At 41.2% G+C, this 20,324-nt stretch overlaps 1 protein-coding gene across 2 annotated transcripts in view; it reads left to right on the plus strand.

Moving 5' to 3' along the window:
* DIO2 (iodothyronine deiodinase 2) overlaps window positions 1-19,840 on the plus strand; it is a gene marked incomplete at its 3' end in the record, with an annotated part of 42,090 nt that extends 22,250 nt beyond the window's left edge. The window contains exon 2 of one of the 2 annotated variants that reach the window (XM_080395233.1): window positions 6,177-19,840. In XM_080395233.1, the coding sequence (XP_080251359.1) occupies window positions 6,177-6,794 (618 nt within the window). The remainder of the gene's footprint in view (window positions 1-6,176) is intronic. The other variant, XM_080395234.1, reaches the window with a different exon arrangement.
* Between the last annotated feature and the right edge of the window lie 484 nt (window positions 19,841-20,324).

A 20,324-nucleotide genomic window follows, 5' to 3' on the forward strand; every position in this document is an offset into this window, starting at 1 on the left:
ATAAGGTCAACAGGATTTGGGCATGTCATTGTCATTATTATTAAGACATTGTCATTATTAATAATATATAATCATGTTTGTTCTAGTAGTGCCTGAGGACCAGCCTGGACCCATTGCCCCAGGGAGTGTCCTAGGCAAGAGAGGCAGGTGGTTTGTCCCACAGAGCTGATGGTTCACCCAAGACTGGAGCGTATGGTTCAAACACCCAAGATGGACAAAGGGTAGAAAAAGGGATCTGACAACTCCTGTCCCACATGGGGGCTCATCCTGTCCATTTCATTTTGCAGATCTAACTTCACTTCTTCCACACCACCTCTTTGCGGTCTTCCATGTCCACTGTAACATGTGGAAAACTGACCGAAGGAACTGCTGCCTTTTTGTAAAACCCTCGTGTAACCCTCTCGGCTGTGGTAGGCGCAGCAAGCGGGCAGCACCCAGGGAAAGGCTTGGACCCAATCCCTGCACCCTGGCTCTGCCTCGCCAGCAGAATCACTGCTGTGTATGGACTCATACATTGCTAAAGCTGAGTTTTAAAAAAAAAAGAACCAACAAAAAAATCATCCAAATTAACTTCAAATCTCCTCCAGGTGCTGACCAGCAAAGACTGGTGAAGGACTGTGTCACCTGTAGTTAGCCCAGCAGGGCAGCAAGTGGCCCTGAGGCCACGGTGCTGGAGGCCATGCTCCCATCCAGCGGGAAACAGAAGCCCTTAAGCAGCTTGCTGTAGGCTCCCTGACCGGAGGAGCTAAAATTATCCAATTTTTTAATGTTTTCTTATAAATATATAGAATATATTTTCTTAAAAATTATCCATTTTCTTTTATAAGAGTACCAGGCAAAAGGCTCCTTTATGCTTTTCCTCTGCCATGCATGTTCCTTTGTGGGACGGCAGGTTTTAAGTCAAGAAAACAGCATTTGACTAGTTATTTTTATCTAGAATGTGCCCTTTTTAATTTGACTCCCACTTCCCTCCCTCAGCTTCATACACCTGATCCTAAATAAAAGACTGGGGACTCTGGGAGAACGTGAGTCAATTCTGGTCTCTGCTCTCCGAGTAATCGAGTCTCTTACAACAAGCTGTCACCTCCCCATGACAAATGAAGGGTTCCTGCTCCTGTATGCTACTCCAGACGAGGGCCTCCTGGAATTTTTATCCACTGCAGAGTTCTCCAGCTCTGGGTCATGCAAATAAAGAAAACAAAAATAATGAATTGTATAATTCCCCAGCCAGAGTCTGACTATGATTTGAATAAAGCACTGAGAAGTATCAGGCTGTTCAGAGGCTATATTTAGCTGAATTAGGATCAAATCAAAGCAAAGCAGAGAACTTGAAAGGAGCAAAAAGCTCCAGGGATTCAGTTCATTACCGATCCCTGGACTCCAGTCCCGGACGCAGCATGTCCATATTGAAATGGCTAATATCACAGACTGCTAATTGTCTGGCAACACCTATTTTCTTTAGGGGGTTGACACAGCCCGATGAGTCTGCCAAACCATTTGAAAATCCCTCATGCAGGGAATGAAAGCTGTATCCCAGTGCATGGAATCCCAGGAGGGTTATGCTAAAGCTGATAAAAGCAAAATGAGAAAAACGAAAAGGTAAATGAGGAGGCCATGTTTTGTCCGTGGGGCTTTTCCTAGTCCTCCTGGAGAATGTACAACAAAGTTAGCACTATGTGCTATTTCTAGCCTGTCGTTTATGAATAGGGCTTTCTTTCCCGCTCCTAAGTCTCCGTCATTTTGCAGCCGGCGTGCTAACGCTTCGGCAACCTTGTTCCCTTCTCGCTCTGCGCGCGGACTTGCAGAAGGGCATGCAGCACCGAGGCTTGTCAAGCAAACACGGAATTCGCCCAAACGCTGCAAGTCATTGCTTTGGTGAGGGGCTGTGGCTGGCTGCTGGCTGGGCTGGCTCCCAATTTGCTTGGCCAACCTTGCGTGTCCCAGGCAGGCTGCGCAGGAGGGGGTGCCTGCGCTGCCCGCTCTCCGCCTCGTCCCAGGCTGGCACCGAGTGCCCAAACATTCACGCACAGAAGTACGTGATTATAGAAATGCTGGATCGCGTGTGAGGGGAATTCTGCTAGTTTGTTTCTCAGAATTTATATTTTGCCTGCCTTTGTGTAAGATTTCAAAAGCGGTTTGGCTGAATACATGGGGGTTTTTGTTTGTTTTCTCATTGCGTTGATTCTCTTTTCCAAGAGCTATTTTTTCTTTCAATAAATAACAACAAAGAAAACAGCCAAGGCCTACAATGCAAATGATCAGCAAGGATGATATTGTCATCCTGTGTCAATCGGTTCTGAGCCTGGCAAAATAAAGAGTCCCTTTGGGAACGTCAGCGCTTCATCAAGACTAATTAGCGGAGATGCCGCTGCTTATGTTTAAACATTAACGACTGGGCAGGGCTGCTTTTTGGATTGCCTGACACTGGCACCGACCTTAATTACTCCTCTACAAGAGCAGAAAATGCCTTGTGAATGCCTGCTTGGCAAGGATGTCTCATTAAGGGGAAAAAACCCAACACAAGGACTCCTAGAAACAAAAATAAAAATGGTAGGTAATCTGCGGCCATGAGATGTTCTTCATGGATGTGGGAAATGGAAAGAAACTGCTATAAGGTAACATAGGGTATGTTTGTACTTTGTTTCCTAAACTTACCCAGTTTTTAGTCAATAAGGAGTGCGAGAGACAGAGTGCAAGCTTGATTTGTTGGAGAACAAACAGTGAAATGCGATGCCACCCTTGGTACCCGTGCTAAATAGCACCTGAGGGGCATCTCCATGCTGGTGTTTGATGGGAGCTGTTATGTTAGTCTGTTCCGTTAGGGTTTGCAAACTGGCCTAGGAAAAGAAGCGTTTGGTAGACCTGAGTTGGTAACGAGGAGCTTGCAGTGTGTAGCCTCTCTTCTGCTTGGATATGATCAAGAAGCAGACTCTGGTTTCCCAGTTCAAGAGTGTTGGTTACAGTATTTTCACTCATAATAAATTTGTTCAAATAAAACCAGAAGAGCGAGGGGAAACAGCTGCTCAGATGCAGCTTGTCTCCTGAGTGGCTCTGTTTGTCGTTGAGTTTTAGTTGCTTCTGTCCTTTCCACCTTTATTTTTCTCCTCCTCTGAGAAGTGCCAGCAAATATCAGAAATTCAAAGTTGTGTTGCTTAATTGTGATTTATGAGATAAATCATATGTTATTACTTCTTTTCTTTGACTGGATAAGTGCACTCTCCTAAATACTGAGGTCCATTATTCATCCAAGGAGTGGGTGCAGCACAGATACTTACATGTCAGGCTTTGCTCAGAAGGCACGTTTTGGGCAAGCCAGCTCTGAAAAAAGCATTTGCTTGGTAGTGCAAGAACAGTTAAGCTTTCTAGGTAAAGAGGGATCTAGTGTTTGTGCAGATGTGCAGATGTGTTTCTTGAGATGTGCCCACTTCTGGTAGTTACTGGCTTGCACAACTTCCTAGCTGGCTTCTGGGTTGAATGCAGCCCTCGAGATGATTCGGTGGCCACCGCATGATCTTGATCTGTGCATTTCTTTGCTCAAGCCTGGCCCGTTACCTTAGTCACTCATGCTTTGCCTATCTTACTACACAGAACAGCAGAGAGAAATGAGATGTTCCAACAGCTCGCACAGCAGAGTACCTACTACCTGCTAAGTGGCCTGCAGCAGCACTTTTTAAACACTGCAAGATGCTTAATGTTGCTTAAATGTTACAGCCCGAGTCTCCAAGCCTGCCTCTCTCCAGATAGAGCCAGTCTTTTCAAAAACTGGGATACAGCTGTTTTCCTTTCTTGAGTTCAACAGCTGGGCACAGTCACACAGCAGGCCCTAAACCCAGCTAGTTCAAACCTTGCTTGCTCTCAAAGGCAACGGAGCTCAAGTCTTAATTATTTTTTTTTTTTTTTAACTGTTACCAGGGCTCTAGCAGATAGCAATGCTACAGACACAGGTTTATGGGGAAGGGTCCACATGGAGCTGTGCTTTCCTGGGGCATCACTTGCTTCCCTTGCCTGCGGTACAGTGGCAGCTGCAGGTCCTCTGCTCGCAGGGGTGATTACCTCGTGCTTGGCCTGGAGAGATCTGTGGGTCTAGGGCAGTCTTTCTGTGGCTCTCTTCCTTGCTGATGCCTGAGTGAGAATGGCAGAACAGCTGTGTCTCAATTTGCCCCATGGAAAATAGTCAAAATGATGTTTCTATCGTGTGCCAACATGCCGTGAGACCTTCTTGTGTAACTGTGAAGTCTGGCAGCTGTAAAGTCAGTGTCTTACAAACTTTGCTTTGATTAGTTTCTTGCTTCTGTTGCTATTCTGATGAAATAATGCCGAGTCATGAACAACTGTAGATTTGCTCAAGGTAGTCAGATTTCTGGGGGAGAAATGGAGGATCCAGTATCTACAATATACTTGCCTCTGGATCTGTGTGTAGCAGCTATTGCATTGGCTAAGTATTCAGCTGTTAACTCAGTTTCTTAGTGAGTCTGACTCACCAGGATACCCTATAATGTAATGTAGAATATGTATGTATATGTATATAATGTAGAAGTGCACCAAAAATCAGTTTCTAATTCTAATAATTCAGCATTAACTTCTATTGACTTTAGTTGGAGTGTAGCTTCAGAAAGAAATAAGTACAGTATGAAAGACTTCAGAATTTGGCCCTGTGTGTTTCCTTCAAAGCAACACTTCTGAACATAATCAAATAGACAGGAGACAGAGAGAGATAGGAAGAGTCAGGGAAGCACAAAAGGATAATTGCATTGTTGTACTAGAGCTTGATGGTAAAGGCAGATACATAGGAATCGCCGTGGCAGAGCTCATTAAAAACTAATTGTCTTATGTAATATTTTGTGGTTCTATAGCAGTTATCAGCTAAGGATCTTGGAGCCCTCTGCAGGCTCCACCTAATCCTGGCAGTCCCTTCTATGAGTTGCTTATAGTCTGCCCTTTTTCTATAGGCAGGGGAATAGAAACAGTCAGGCAAAATTACTTTTCCACAATTGCATGTTAGGTTTGAGTTAGATCTGGAGCTACAGCTGAGAACAGTTTGTTTTCACTTCATCCTACTTCAACCTTTGTGTAAAAAATTTCCCCTTTTCCTGTTGCTTTCCCCCCAGTTGTCTTCTAGAAAAGCACTGCAGTTGAAGTGTCACTCAATCAGTGATGCGGTTACTGCAAAGCAGTTAGAAAAACCCTTGGAGAGCACAGTCTTGGTTGGTCCACTGTAAGAGCAGGATGTACACTGAGTGGGCATCTGCAGAGATCTCCCTTGTGTTTGGTATTCTGAGTATTTTCAACCTTGGACTGCAGGATGGAAGAGAATAGTCATGTATCAAATCTGAAAACCTTTCAAAATTGAGAGGCACTGCGTGTGTTGTGAAGGTCACGGATACAATGCGGAATGATTTTGGAAAATTGGAAAAATGCCTTGAAATGTAGGAAATACAGTTCAGTGGGGTCGGGTGCAAAGCACCAAATTCAAGCTGGACTGATGAAGGAAGTATCCAAATCCATGATGGGGAGCAACTAGAAAGGCAGAAAAAGGGACCTTGGCATTGTAACTTCTCACTAGATGACTCCTAGTCAACAATCCTACTTTTCAGAAACAGTCATGATGTTTCATGAAAAGTAAACATCTGGAATGTAGAAACAGATGTAGCCTGTGAGATACATTAAGTAATTGTCTGATTATTCTGAGAATTAGTAAAAACTCTTTTGAAGTTTTTAACACTGTTCTTCAAGGAAGATGTGAACCAAGTAGAGAGAACTCAGATGATGGCAGTGAAAAAATATCACATCTAGAAAATTCGGCTCACAGAGAAAAGTTATGAGAAATCGGAGGTAGTCTGTCTGAAAGAGAGTAAGAGTCTGCAAATACAGTAAGGGTGGACAGGACTGTGTGTGTAGTGGACAGGACAAGACAGATTTCAGACCAAATGTTCTGACATTAGTGAAGTAGTTATACCTGTCAGGAATGCCACGTTTCCCTGTACTGTGAGTGGAGATGGACTAGATGAATTTTTTGAAGCTGTTTGCTTTTGATGATTTGCTATGTCCCCATGCTAGTGTCCATGTGGGTAGTTAGGTGTACTTTTTGAACAGGTGACTTGAAGAGTAGTAGTCATAAGGCTACTGGACAAGCAAGTCACACTAACTTGCTACGTTTTAATTTGTTTTGCCATCAGGTCAAACTGGGAGGAGAAGCCCCAAACTCCAGTGTAATCCACATAGCCAAGGGCAGTGACGGCAGCAGTAACAGCTGGAAGAATGTCAGTGGCCAATGTGGGACCAAATGCCACCTTCTGGATTTTGCCAACTCTGAGCGGCCGCTGGTGGTCAACTTTGGTTCAGCTACCTGACCACCATTCACAAGCCAGCTGTCGGCCTTCAGCAAGTTGGTGGAGGAGTTCTCTGGTGTGGCTGACTTTCTGTTGGTCTACATTGACGAGGCTCACCCGTCAGATGGCTGGGCTGCCCCTGGAATCTCTCCTTCTTCATTTGAAGTCAAGAAACACAGGAACCAGGAAGACCGATGTGCAGCTGCTCACCAGCTCCTAGAGCGCTTTTCCTTGCCACCTCAGTGCCAAGTGGTGGCTGACTGCATGGACAACAACGCCAACGTGGCCTACGGGGTTTCATTTGAGCGAGTATGCATTGTGCAGAGACAAAAAATCGCCTACCTGGGAGGCAAAGGCCCCTTTTTCTACAATCTGCAGGAGGTTCGGCTTTGGCTGGAACAAAACTTCAGCAAAAGATGAAATCTGTTCTCTACAGAAGCGATGTCCACAGAAGTGTCCCTTTAAGGTGATGTAAAAGGGAAAAAACAAAAACAAAAAAAGAAAAAATATGCTGGTTTCAAGAAGGCCTTTCAGATGATTGCAGGAGAACACACTTGATAACCAGGTCAAGCTAATGTTAAGTAAGAAAAGAAAATTAAACAAAAAACCCTGACTCCACAGAAACATTCTTGTATGAAAAAAATCCCACTCCTGCACTCGCTACGGGACAGAAGAGGTGAAGAGGCTTCTGCGAAATGGTGCTGCTGGCGAGTGGGAAGAGTGGTGAGACAGGACCTGTCTCCAGGAGCTCCTCTTGTGAAGTGTCGGCCCTGGGGCCGGCCAGGCGCGTCGCTGCTTGGAAGGCAATCCATGGAAAGGCAGTGCCACGCATTTCACCAGAAACACTTCTTTACCCTCCTGTGGCCAATGCAAGTGACCTGAGAGGAGCCAGGGGCTTGCAATTACTTTTCCATAGAAATACCAAGGAGTGTGGCCCTCGGCCTCTCTCGTAGAGAATTTATTGTTCAGAGACTACAGGAACCACCATGCAATGCATCGTGCAGGCAGGCTGCAGATCCAAATGAGACATTGTATGCTGGTATTTGTACTCTCTAGGAACGCCTCTGCACAGTTATGAACGATGTCATTCTATCTATACATTTGTATTCAGTATGCAGGCCTGCGCCTGCCAAGAGAAATGTTAAAATCTATGGAGCTGGACCAAAAAGACAAAGGCGATCAAATAAGCCCATTACAAGTTGAAAAAAACCCCAAACTTGGACTATTTGTAACAAAACAGTGAGAACCCTCTAGAGCGCGCATCATGAGACAAAACTCAGCTGATGCCAGCCAGCCCTTGGTTCTCAGAGCTGACAACACACATTTATCAATATCCTCTGGTTCTCTTCTCTGTTTCTGTACCCGCCTTGATGTCTTTCTGTCTAGCGGTAGGCTTAAAGGTAATTTCAGTTTTAGCTTTTTTAAAAGAAAATAACTTATTTCTCTCTTTTATTTTTATTGGAGTTAATGACCTTACAGATATATTTGGGGGATGGGGGAACTTATGCACAACTTTACCTCATTGAAATGGAAACCTATCCTGTCATTTACCCTGTTAAATGTAGTCATGCTGATTTTTGCTGTTGTAGATACCTGCAGGTAGTTCCTAGCTACGTTAGCTTGTCTGGAAGTTCAGTTGTTTGCAGCCTCAGAACTGATTAGCTGGAGTTCTGCTATCAAACGGGATGGTGGTCTGTTCGTTTCGCTTGTGTTCTTAAAAGCCTTCCCAGAGAAACAGGGAGGACAAATAGTGTGAACTAATGTGAGTAAGTGTAAAAGATGGCAGAATTTTCATATGAATGAGTCTGAGGAATTATTAATTATCGTTAAAGAGATACTGTCAACTTAAAGCGTACATTAAGTTTAGGTATTTCTAAAACTACAATGATTTTATCAAGCCTGATGAAAAGGCAAGTTTACAACGAGCTAACCCATTGGAGCCGATAAATGAAAACCCATAAGGAGATGGACTATCCAAGTTTTCTCTCAACTTTGGCAGAAACATGAAACAGATGAACAGGATAAGTGGCAAAAATCAAATTAGTTCTTTTAATTTCTCATCCTGTCAGTTGTCAGGAATATGATGTATTAGTAGTAACACAGGGAAGAACAGAAAATACGTATGTAAACATTTTCATTTTCACAGTGTCCCTTTAATATTGTGTATTTCCTCTTGCTTGGCTGTTGTACGTCAGCCAATGTACAAGGCATTTGGAAATGTGTTTTCAAGAGCAGGTCTGAAATAATGACAGTAACATGAGTGATTTCTCCCATATTTTCAGGTTCATGCTTCCCTTCCTTCTCGTTATTTTCCTCCACACACTGTTAAATGTATACACATGTACACTTACACTGGTTGGCGAGAAGGGCGTAACGAGTGGTCTTCAGACCTTATGGTGAGCCCCACTTCTCAGACGACATGCTTGTGTGTGTGCGTGTGTATGTATGTATGCATTAGTGTATGCATATATATGTGTATCATACAATTCTATGTATGTATATCCATATACATGCACACGTAAGTGGTGTCTAAGGCCAATAATAATAATCATTCTGTCCTCCCGTTTGTTAATGTTACTGTAACGCATTGCTCAGTGTGGAACTTTGTTATACATTTTCATGACTAACTGGGATATGTAACTGAGATTTTTAAACCTAGTATCATAGAAACAGTAACACAGCCAAACTACATGGCTTATTTAATCCAGAGTCCTACCTCTGACTGTATCAGATGCTTCAGGGGAAGGTGCAATAATTTCTTCTGGAATTTTCATTAGCTTCAGCCCTTTTTATTTTTGTCTTGTCTAATGTGATTGTTGATGTCTGAATATCCCTATGAGTGGCTGATCCGGAGTTTTGAGATCTAAATATTTCTTGAGGTGGGGAATACTAAAATCAAGAAACATCATGTTTAAGAGCAAAGAAAAATGAATAAAAACAGATATTTTTTTTTCAGATTTAAATTGGCTGCTTTTCAGTGTCATTCTCAAGCTCTTGCTCTTGTATGCTAAAATAGTATTAAACAGGAGTGATCCCAATTTTTATTCAGTATGTCAGTGATTATATACTATCTATAGAAATTTGCATACCTTTCTTAAGACAGTAATTCACATTCTTATACAGGCCCGTATTTTTTTGCCTGTCTCTGAATCTCTTCTTTTTCTGTTACAGTGCCCTTTACTCAGGTGAGTAAAGCTGTAGACGTTACTCCGAGAGACAATATGTTTCCACGTACCTAGCACAACATCTTGGCTTTAATAAATCTTGTTCTTCAGTCATCCGAAACTTTATTAATCCATAGCAATGCCATAGCCTTTGTAAAATTTAAACTAGTAAGTCTTTTCTTTCTCTCTTCTTTTCCGCATCACCCAGTTGCAGTCTGAACTGTTTATCTGGGAAATGCTAGCCAAATGTTTAGCACAGCTGTTGAAACATACCTTTAGCTTGGAGGAGAGAGTTTGAGCTAGTAATTCTGCGAGTTTATACCACTTTGTGTATCTAAAGTTACAGTTACTTTTCAAGTCCATTTTCCCTTTTGAATTTCCATTATTTTTTCTCGTTATTCAGAGATGTCTGTTCATCACATAGGATAAAGGAATTATAAAATTGGCTCCTGGAAAGGGGAAATCCACAAGGATTTTCCACAAGAAAAAATACAGAATAACTTCATTTCTTTCTTGGCAACATGAATGCATTACCCTGCCCAAAACTTAAAGATAGTTCAGCCTCACTGATTATCAAGACAGAAATACATTTTGCAAATCCTTAAATTTCCCCAGAAAATTTGTGGTCAGAAAGCAGGGGAAGTATTTCAAAGAGAAATGGGCTTAGAGGAAAAAAAATCTTTTGTAAGTGGCTGATAAAAATACAAGCTTTTCCTTTATTTTTGTTGACAAAATTAGAGCATTTTTTGGTTTTAAATTAAACTTCATCCCTTGTCCTCAGTTAATGATAGAAGTGGCCATATGTCAGATACCCAGAATTATTGTAACAGTGGGTTGTTCTGGGTCTAGGCAGTAATTTTGCTGCCTTGCTAGCATCGTCCTTCACAATTGGTCCGGTCTGCTGTGTTCCTGGATTTGCTTTTGTCTCTTATTCTCACTGTTTCAGGGCACTAAACTGTATTACTTGAGGTGCTTCAGTGTGACATACATATTGAGCAATAGCTCGCAAAATAGGTGCCTGAAAGTATTTTGGAAGGTTACTGTGTATAATAGAGACCCCAATACTGTGTCTTAACATTAGTATGGGAAACTTCCAGTACTTTTCCATTTTGAATAAGGTAAAAAGCTATTTTGGTCTATCATTCTACATTGTTCTGTGCTTAGCATCATTATTTAGCACTGTATAAAATGAATGTAAAACATTTTGTACAGATGAAAATGATAGCATTTTGCTCTTGCTTGTGTAGACAATGACATAAATTTAAGGCAGCAGGAAAACATGCCCTGTCTATTCAAAAGAAAGAAATATATTCTGAAATATATTGTTGAACAACTGTCTGAACCTTTGAAAAACAAAATGCAATCATTTTTATGAAGGTGATCTTGGTGGGGAAACCCCCAGAGCTTCTCAAAAAGGTATCAGTGCTATGTGTGTGTGGGGAGGGAGGTTACGTTTCTGTATGTGTGCAAGTGGTTCTTCTGTGATGTGGAGTGTAGGTTTAAGAGTTTGTAAGACTTCCATTCAGTACTATTACCAAAGCAATAAGAGGTATCAGGTAGGGAATATTGGCCAGTTTTGTTCAACTCTACACCATGTCTGTGCCGGCTCCGTGTTCAGTGACCTTTGGGCCCAATTTGGAGGCTTCAGAGAAGAGAGGTTGGGGTGAGACAATGAAGGCTTGTGTGCTCATGAAGATAGCTAACAAAAGAGTAATTAACTCAGTTGGCGATCAGATGCCCTCACACTGGCATTCCTCTGTGCACCTTAGCGTTTCTGTATTTGAAATTAGGCCTCGTTGGGGCTGTGAATAAGATCACCGGCACGTAGATGCCTGTGTGTAGATGCCTGTGTGTACTGACTATGTGTGTGTCATTGTTTAAATGTCAAAAATACACTTTGCAGGAGAGCCAGCAACACTTTGTTACAATATGGTGCTCCATGAAATGTGCTTTCTAGATTTGTTTTTCTTGTATTATAATAAACAACAAAGGAAAATATACCTCTTCTGTGGCGTCTTATTCTAATACTGGTTATTAATATGCAGTGGAATCTTGACATTAGACCATGGAAACTTACAACTGTGTTTAATACAGCCTACACCACCCTGGCTAGATCTTAAGCATTATGAGCAAACCCCTTTATAAATGGTGGGACGAATTAAATATCTGACTACTCCTTAACTTTTGGGAACGGCAACAGGGAGAGAAACTGAGACCTACAAGGACAGCAGCTGAGTCTGCACAAAATTGCACTGTTCAAAACAAGTATGTGCTTGAAGAAAGTGTATCGAGCTGTACGTAGCACACGAAACCTGGATGAATTCATTGTGAATGCATCACCTATACATATAGCTGCCATTTCAATGAACACACAAAAGGCAAAAGATGAAAAATAGAATTAAAAAGCTGAATAGCTGCTACAGGGGAAAAAAAGATTGGAATGGATGAATGTCTGGCAACCTAAACAAACTCCCTTTGTAATTTAGTTCTATATTAGAAATTTCCTCCTCTTTTTCATCTTTCCTTACAGTAAAGTTTTATAGGACCCTACATCTGAAAACTGCTTGTGAATATAGGTAAGAAAGAACAAAACAAATCACGAAAAAGAAAGCTTTGGAAATGATTACATCTAAGCGGCCCAAGCAGAAGTGTTCCTTACAGTATGCTTGACAGGCCCTTGGAACAACCGAAGAAATAACTATCTCTAGTTTATCCAGTTCACAAAAATAACCCTCAGAAGTACTGAAAACAGACTTGTGAGTGGTGTGAGTATTCCTGTAGTCTGGCTGTTAGTGGTTATGACTTTTCTATCAATCGTTGCTATAAAGAGCTACTTGATATTCTGGAAGAAATAAAAACGCCTTTCAGGATTTGTTTTTTATTTCACAACCGTATGTATCAGGTGAAGGCAGATGTGATGAAATAACAGTTTTATTAGAAAACAGGTTCATTAATTATTAACTTGTTACCAAAAATTAGATTCTGGCTGCTCCCAAATATTTTTAAAAGTATTTTTTTCTGGAATGGATAGTGTCCATGGCAGAAGGAAAAAAAATAATTAGAAAATTAGTTATTTATAGAGCAACATTCAAGGGTATTGACTACTGCTCAAGATCTTACTTTCTGACAAAGAAGAGAATTCCTGAGGCATAATAAACCTTTCCCAAACACCAACTTCAAAGCAAGGACCTAAATGTTGGTTAAAGGCTTTGGTCACACATAAATCATCTTCAGCTGGAGTATCACTTCCACAGTTTGATACGTTACTTGACTCACTGTGTATGCCTGTGTACTTCTAATGTTCATATTAGTGAATCCGCTGGCTTAAATGTGTCTTACGAAGCTAATGTGAAGTGGAGACACGTTGAGTGAGTATCCTGCTCACGTCCTTAAGGCCTTGAAGATTTGTGAGCTTCCCTCTGTCACTTGACTACAGAAGGATCACCCATTTCAGGTTATATTGATGAAACATATGAATACCTCAAGCATTTTAGTTCTCTCCGAGATAGTGCCTATTACACAAAATTGAAGAAGTAACAAGCAGGAAAAAATACTCTTTGTAAATCGGTATTTCCCGTATTTCCATATGCATATTTGAGTTAGCCATACAAAAGCTACTGTGGCTTAGCTATGGTTAGGTGTGCAGATAACAGGAGGGGAAGTTTTCTCCAAAGCCCTCTCTTCTTCAGAAATTAATCAGCCTTTGATGTCCTTTAACCCTGTTCTTTTCCCCTCACATCTTTCCTGCACCTGATTTCCCATCTCTTGCTCTTTCCGACCTGTAACACCCTTGGTGATGATTCCCCCATCTCAGCCTTTGGTTTTGTGGAATTTGCTTAAGGTTACAGCTTAGCTGAGGACTGCAAGTATGAGTACTTTTAAAAGGATTTCAGTTGTCAGAAGGTCGAGTGAGATACTTGAGAATACAGCATTTTGTTCCCTTTATCTGTGTATCCTCAGCACAGACCATCTGCATGCAGTTTTGTTCTCCAGCATCATTTTCACGTGCCAGCCTGCAGAGCTAAACGCTGGCTTTCTGGGCAGATTGTAACAGCACAAACAAGTATTTCCCTTCCTGCAGGTTGGAAGGGAGTGAACATACAGATCTGAATCTCAGCCCCAGCTACCAGAGTTTGTATCTCCTCATGATGGCCACCAGTTTGTAAAACTCCTAAAGCCAACCCTCCAGCCTCTCAGAGGGCGAAGGGCTGAGCGCTGGCAGTGCCACACATTACACCTGGTCTGATATCTTACGAGACAAACCTTCCCGAGGTTTTTCTCAAGAGACTCACAGGAAATTAGACCAATCCTTCCAAACCAGAAAATGAGGGACTATGCTTGTAAGTGAAAAGCACTTGCTTCATGAGGAAGGGAAGTCTTGTAGCTGCTGCTGCTGTGGAAAGAGCAGCAGATTTTTACTAGCTGCAGAAGTTCTCTCTAAATGATCTTTGGGGATCTTTACAGAGGGACTGAATGGCACTGTGGGGGTGGGGTGGGGTGGGGGCGGGGATTTCACAGTGCTAAAACTGTCCACAGCACTTCACCTGAATACTGAGCACACCTGATGGAAAGTAGCACCACTTTGCCACTTGTGCGTCCAGGGCATACCAAAGTGCTTGAATCCCAGACGTACATCACTGCTATAGACTGATTTGATGACATGTAGGCAGGATGCCTGGACTAAAAATGCATATACACTTCTTAGCTCTTCCCTCAGGATATTTCTCTTGCTGTCACCACCACCTGGGTATCTCAGCATCATGTTGCTTCTCTCGTCCAATACCTTGGCAAACTGTCCAGCGTCACACCTAGTGCCTCCTGAGCAGATTGCAGTGACCTCGTAATTTAGACTGTGTGCCACTGGTGCTGAGCTGGTTTGAAGTTCACGTCATCCTGGTTATTATTGGGCCAGATGTTTCTGAGGCAGTAGAACAACAAGTTTCTCCGCACTGTTTTCAGCAGTGGAAGTATCACAGTAGGCGAGGCTGGGCGAAAAAATTCAACAGACCTTTTCCGTTCCAATGGGACTGCCCATATAATGTTAACTGCAAAAATTTTCTCAATGGCTGTTTAAGTATGTATGAAAATCTCCACGAGGCTTTCATTTTTATTTACTTAGTTCATCAAGCTGTACATTCAATGGGACTTTGGGTATCTGAAACGGAATTTTACAGGACACAAGTCTTTTTTTCCAGTTTTCAGAAACTGTGTAATTGTGACAAAGCCAGGAGACACTCCTTGAGTTTATGGTGTCCGTTTGGAGTTGTTTGTGTGTGTTGTAGAGGGAAGCAGAAGAACACTCACTGTAAGCCCTGTGCCATGATCTATGCCAATGTGAGGCAAAAGGAAGATTTTTCAGGGCACGCAACAGTCCTTCATGGCTCCTAAAGCCTACTCGCACTGCCCTGCTCTGGGGGCAGATCACCGCTCCATGAGATGAGGTGTGCTGGAGCGGCCCAGTAGTGCTATGAGAACCTTTTCCTTTAAAGGACAGAATTTCCCCTGAACTTCAGAGCAACAACAGAAGAAAAAATAAAATAAAATAAAAAACCACCATGAGAACTAGGTAAGTTTCCATTCCCAAACTGGCTGCGGAGGAGGAAGATTTTCCTGTTGCATTTATGCTGTTTTAATCAATTTCACGTTTTCTCCCGCTGCAGAAGTGAACGGGCTGCTTCAGTGATTTAAACACTTGCAGCACCAGAGCAGCCGAGGCTAGCTGAATTGTTTTAGCTTCCCCCCTCCTTTGTTTGAGGCCAGGTAAATAGATACAGTAAGTCATTACTGGGATCATTGCAGTCTGGATCATTACCCAGAATACCATCTGCCGGTGTTGTGTCAAGCTTCCTTCTATTAAAAAGCCATTAGATTACATCTGATATTCATTTATGGACAGCAGATAAATCAGTCCACTTGACAGATAAATAGGAACTCAAGTAACTGTTTTTTAATTGTGTCTACTATCATATGTTGTCAGTCATGATATATTTAATCATTGGTAATACTTTAATTAAATATATCTTAAATGTGTTTGTCTTGTCAATGGAGAAAAACAGATGGCATCACTTGATAAGGCTTTGAGTTTACTGTAGGCTTATGTTTTCATTGACACGCAATAAAGAAATCAATTTGAAAAGATATACGTTATTCAAGTGTAGCACGCATGCAGGTTTACTTCTGTTATTTAGAGAACAAGAACTGTTGTGTAAAACGTTGGTGACACTTCCATTTGGAAGTGAAATTAAGAAGTCATGGCAGGATCTTTAAGAAAAGGACTTTCACATGCTGTTTGAAAGGTTTTTGTCTGCATTTGTTGAAAGAACTATTTTGAATATAGCCGGCAACTAACATACAGGTTGTTTCTGTGTGTGTATGTATGCTTAGACTGCATAATTTGTGGTTTGAACAGAATGAAAGAAAACAGTGCTAAGTTTCAAACCTAAGGACTGCTTTATGTTGTCCTCTTTTTAGTTTTTGTGTCTTAGTGTGGTAAAAAAATGCTATGGAGTATCCTGAGGATAACTCTACCGGGAATTTAATCACAGTTCATACAAGATCATGCTACTCAGTTTGCTTTCTCAGTCCTAGCAGCCTGAACCAGAGATGCTCATGAGTCACCACAGAAAGCAACAATCAGTGTCTCCTTCAGGGCAGTATGTAAATTTGCAAATAAGTCCATCATATGATTAACATTTTTAAAGGATTTATAGCTTAAAAAATTAAATGTGGTTAACATAAACACAACAGATAAAATAGAACTTCACATTTCATATTTTCCATTAATCATCACTCTCTTTTGAAAGATAATCTTCTGTGATTTTATTTTATTTTCCTTTTTCAGAAACATTCCAGGCATGAACTCATCCCAAAGTTATTGGGTTTTTTTTGTTATTGGTTTGTTGGGTTTTTGGTGGAAAATGTCAAGACGTTTACATGGCTGTTTCAGAATGTGGTAAAGAATAGAGATATATCCACGCACAGATAGATGCTCATATTTTTCCAATGGAAGAAAAAAACCAAAAGACATGATCACACTGAAACAAAAGGAGATGACCATATCAAGCATGACTGACATTTTTCACCTGGTATGTTGCACATAAGAACTCTTAAGTAGGAATATTCAGGTAACCATGTAAGCTGTTGAAAAGCTTCAGCTGAGCATTTTTCTGAGAAAGACAATCACATAGTACAAACTATGAGTACTTTTTCAGGGGCTAAAACTGTCTCATTTTTTAAATCATGAAGATGAAGGCCTGGATGAACATGGAGGATGACTTCTTTAAAGCAAAGCAAGTTTTCCAAAAGAAGCCAGGGCAAGTTAAAGAAATACTATGGGAAAATATGTGCCATTCGGTGTGTCTCTATTTCCAGATTTTTCTTTCTATGGGAAAAATCAGACCCTTGGCCAGCAAAATTCTTGTTATGACCATCTAGCAATTTCTGTAGAGCCTAGCTGAAATTTTTTTTTTTTTTTTTTTTTTTTTTTTTTTTACTCTGTGGTCTCCCTGAATCTCTAAATAGGCAAATGTACTTGCATTGCTCTGAAAAATCATCTTCTTTCATGAGCCTTTGGAGACACATATACTTCCTTTCCCATCCACCTTATTCTGTATGGCTGCCTTACAGGGAATCTGTTGAAAATCACAACTCATGTAACTTTAGAAAACTATGTCAAAGAAATTGAAATGTTGCCAGAACATTAAGGAACAAGCAAAAGAAAAGGAAAATCCCATGATTGAAAGTCTCCTTCAAGGAACTGAAAAGGATTCAAAGTGGAAGTCCATGAACGCAGTCAGCAGTGGTGTACAGTAACCCCACGGCCCAACGAGGTCATTAACCAACATGGGCATACTTCGAGAAGTGTGGTTTTTCCCTCTACACACTCAAAATGCAATATTTAAGGAGGACATTGGACACTGACATTTTAATCAAGGAAAAAAATCAGATAATTATGACAGCAAGTTAAGACAGGTAAGTTGTAAAAGATAAAATTTTCAGAAGAAACTCATCTGATGTTCCCTTATCATAAGGATAATGATACCTCAAAAGAAAGTCTCAAGTTTAAACAATAATACTTAAGCAACAAAATTTTAGTGATTAATAAACAAGACTCACAAGTCTGATTAGTAAACTGGTATTAAAAAGTTGGATTTCAGTGTGGTGTAAACAACTTGGTTATTTTTATTGTTAAGGTTTGCTGCAAAAAGATTTTGCTGAACCTTTAAACAACTTTTACATTTAGTTTAAAGGCTTGGATTCACCATGTGAAAATACTTGGAAGTTAGGCAGCAGGTGGATCAGATTTAAGTGAAGCACCTGGTACCAGTTTGACTCCAGAACTGCATTTCCACCTCTAAGACCAAGCCTTGCCTGTATAGCCTGAACCACGAGGGACCTCAAATCAAAGACTGCTTGGTAAATGTTTTTTTCAGTGCTGTAATGCTAGCATAGTTTCTGCAGATGTCAAATAGACCCATTAATATTTTCCATATACTGAAGTTGTGTGACCGACCTTCACAGTTCTCAAGAAAAAAGGGCTTGCTGTGATATAAAATTATGATTATTGACTAAACCCAAAAGTTTCTCAAGCAAGGAGCAGTAACTCCTTGATACCCTCATTTCTAAAGTTGTAAATAAAGCCAGATAAGTATCTGGTAATGTAGCCTCGAGGAAAAGAAGTATAACTGAAGACTGGCCTGCTTCTATATGCTTGGTTATGCAAACTGACAAACTTTCAGGTTTGTTTTTTTTTTTTTTTAACTGGGAAGTTATTACAAAAATGTAAGCACAGTACTAATATGCAGAAGAAAAGGTAAAAAAAAAAAAGTAGAAAGAGATGCATTCTATCTGCAGCACTCTTCAAGGTCAGAGCTTCACTTGCCTTGATCTTGCCTATGGCCCCTTGGAGCTTGCGTTGATCTGCAGTTTAGGAGGGGGGCAAGCATCAGAGGAGATCAAAGAGGAGAGACAGCTTTGGATCCAGCAGCAGCAGAGTAGAATATCTACCGAATTAGCCCTTTCTTCACCTCAAATAATTGCATGTCTTATTCCCGCAGATTTATTTATGAGTCTTTGGAGTGTCTCCTTTAACAAAAATCATTGCCTTTAATTAACTTCTCAGGCAGCTCTCCAAGCTTTCTTCAAAAATCAGACCTTTGTGCACACACACACGCCTCACCCCCCCCCGCCCTCCCCAATATCTGAACTTGCCCTTGGTAGGATAACACTTACAAGACATATTAGACCCCGTATGCCTTTAGGTCCTATCACGTATGGAAGAGCAGGTTTGGGAAAACAGTTCAAGAATGGCTTTGACTGTTTCCATAATAACTTACAGGGGTTTTGTTCAGCTTCTTCTGAATCGTTGGTTGGTGTCAGTGAGAAGACAGGCACACTGAGCTGATCACAGGTACAACCCTTGGAGATGTCCTGTTGCAAACTGGCACAGGACTGTCCCCCACAGCACAGTATCTGGGGCTTTCTCCATTCCAATTTTAAGTGATAAGACACTTTACTTTCCATTACTATTTACATGTTCAGTTACCTTCTTACGATTTTTTTTTTCCCTAACTGGCAGGATAAAGCTTTATTTCCTTTTTCTGAATTTTCTGAGACACACGATCTCCCTTGTTATTAACTGCAAATCATGCAAACAAACCACATGCATTTATCCAGGCTGTCATCCAACCCAGTTCTCCCAAGTTTCCTGTTTCTCAGCCTTTTGCTTTAAACCTTAGACCACACTGCCTATCCAAAATCTATTTTTTAAAAAAATCAGTTGTGTATAAATAAGGTTTAGAGTAGTCGTAGGATTTTGAAAATCCCAGGTATGAAAACCAATAGCCAACATTCTGTTTCGGTCCTTTGTAAATCTAAGAGCCATTTGCAAATATAATCTGGGTTTTGCTCATCCAAATTTTGCTTGGGATATATACAAGTAAGTACTTTGTGCTAGCCTGTCCTCTGTTTAAAGCATCAAAAACCAAGATGTGTTAAAGTTGCCACTGTAGTTTTTTGCATGAAACTGGTAATTCAGACAGAACAGTGTGTAATAAATACTCGCTGGGTATCTTTTTATGCTCTGGAAGTTATTTGTAGGGTATTGGTTGATAGTGGTAACATTTACAGTAAGAATTCAGCTTTTCTGCCTTATTTCTATAAAAGAGGAGAATCTTTCCACCACTGCTTTAACGTTACTTAGGGAAGCAAGAAAAACATATCTGCTCCTTTGGATGACTTTGTTATTTAAAACCAAACCTTTATTTCTCGCAACACTAGATACTTTCTGTTTCAGTACTAATTCTTCCAGGTGTACTGCTATTCCTGGACAAATTGTTCTGTATTTATGTCATTTCTTTCTTTTCCTTTCTACCTTTCACGCAACAGGCATGTGTTTAAGCAGCATCCAGACCTGTGGGCATTTTTCTATGAGTTTGGGGTGGGTTTTTTGTCTGAGAAAACCAGGCAGCTGCAGGAAGGCGTATGGTCGGTGGCCCAACATTTGGAGCAGAGCTTTTGGATCGGTACTGCTATTGCACTAGAAACCCTCTAACGCCAGCCTGGAGGCTGCTGCCGGGCAGGCCTGGATGACCCTGAGCACCGCTGCATTTCTGTTAAGCTTGCACAAGCGTAGTGGTATTTCCCCACCGTCTTTCAAAATATTAGTTTGAGCAATTCCCTTCTCCCTCCTTGCATTTGCCCAGCTCTGGCCAGGCGGGGCATCCAGTGGGATCCAGCCCTCGTTATTGTAGGTTCATTCCTGGTGCCTTTGCATGGGGCTGGGGCATGGGCCAGCTTTTGCTGTGGCGCTGCAGCAGGTGGTGACTGCAGA

The sequence above is a fragment of the Falco punctatus genome (genome assembly GCF_963210335.1).
Source record: "Falco punctatus genome assembly, chromosome: 7".
NCBI classification, from domain to species: Eukaryota; Metazoa; Chordata; class Aves; order Falconiformes; family Falconidae; genus Falco; species Falco punctatus.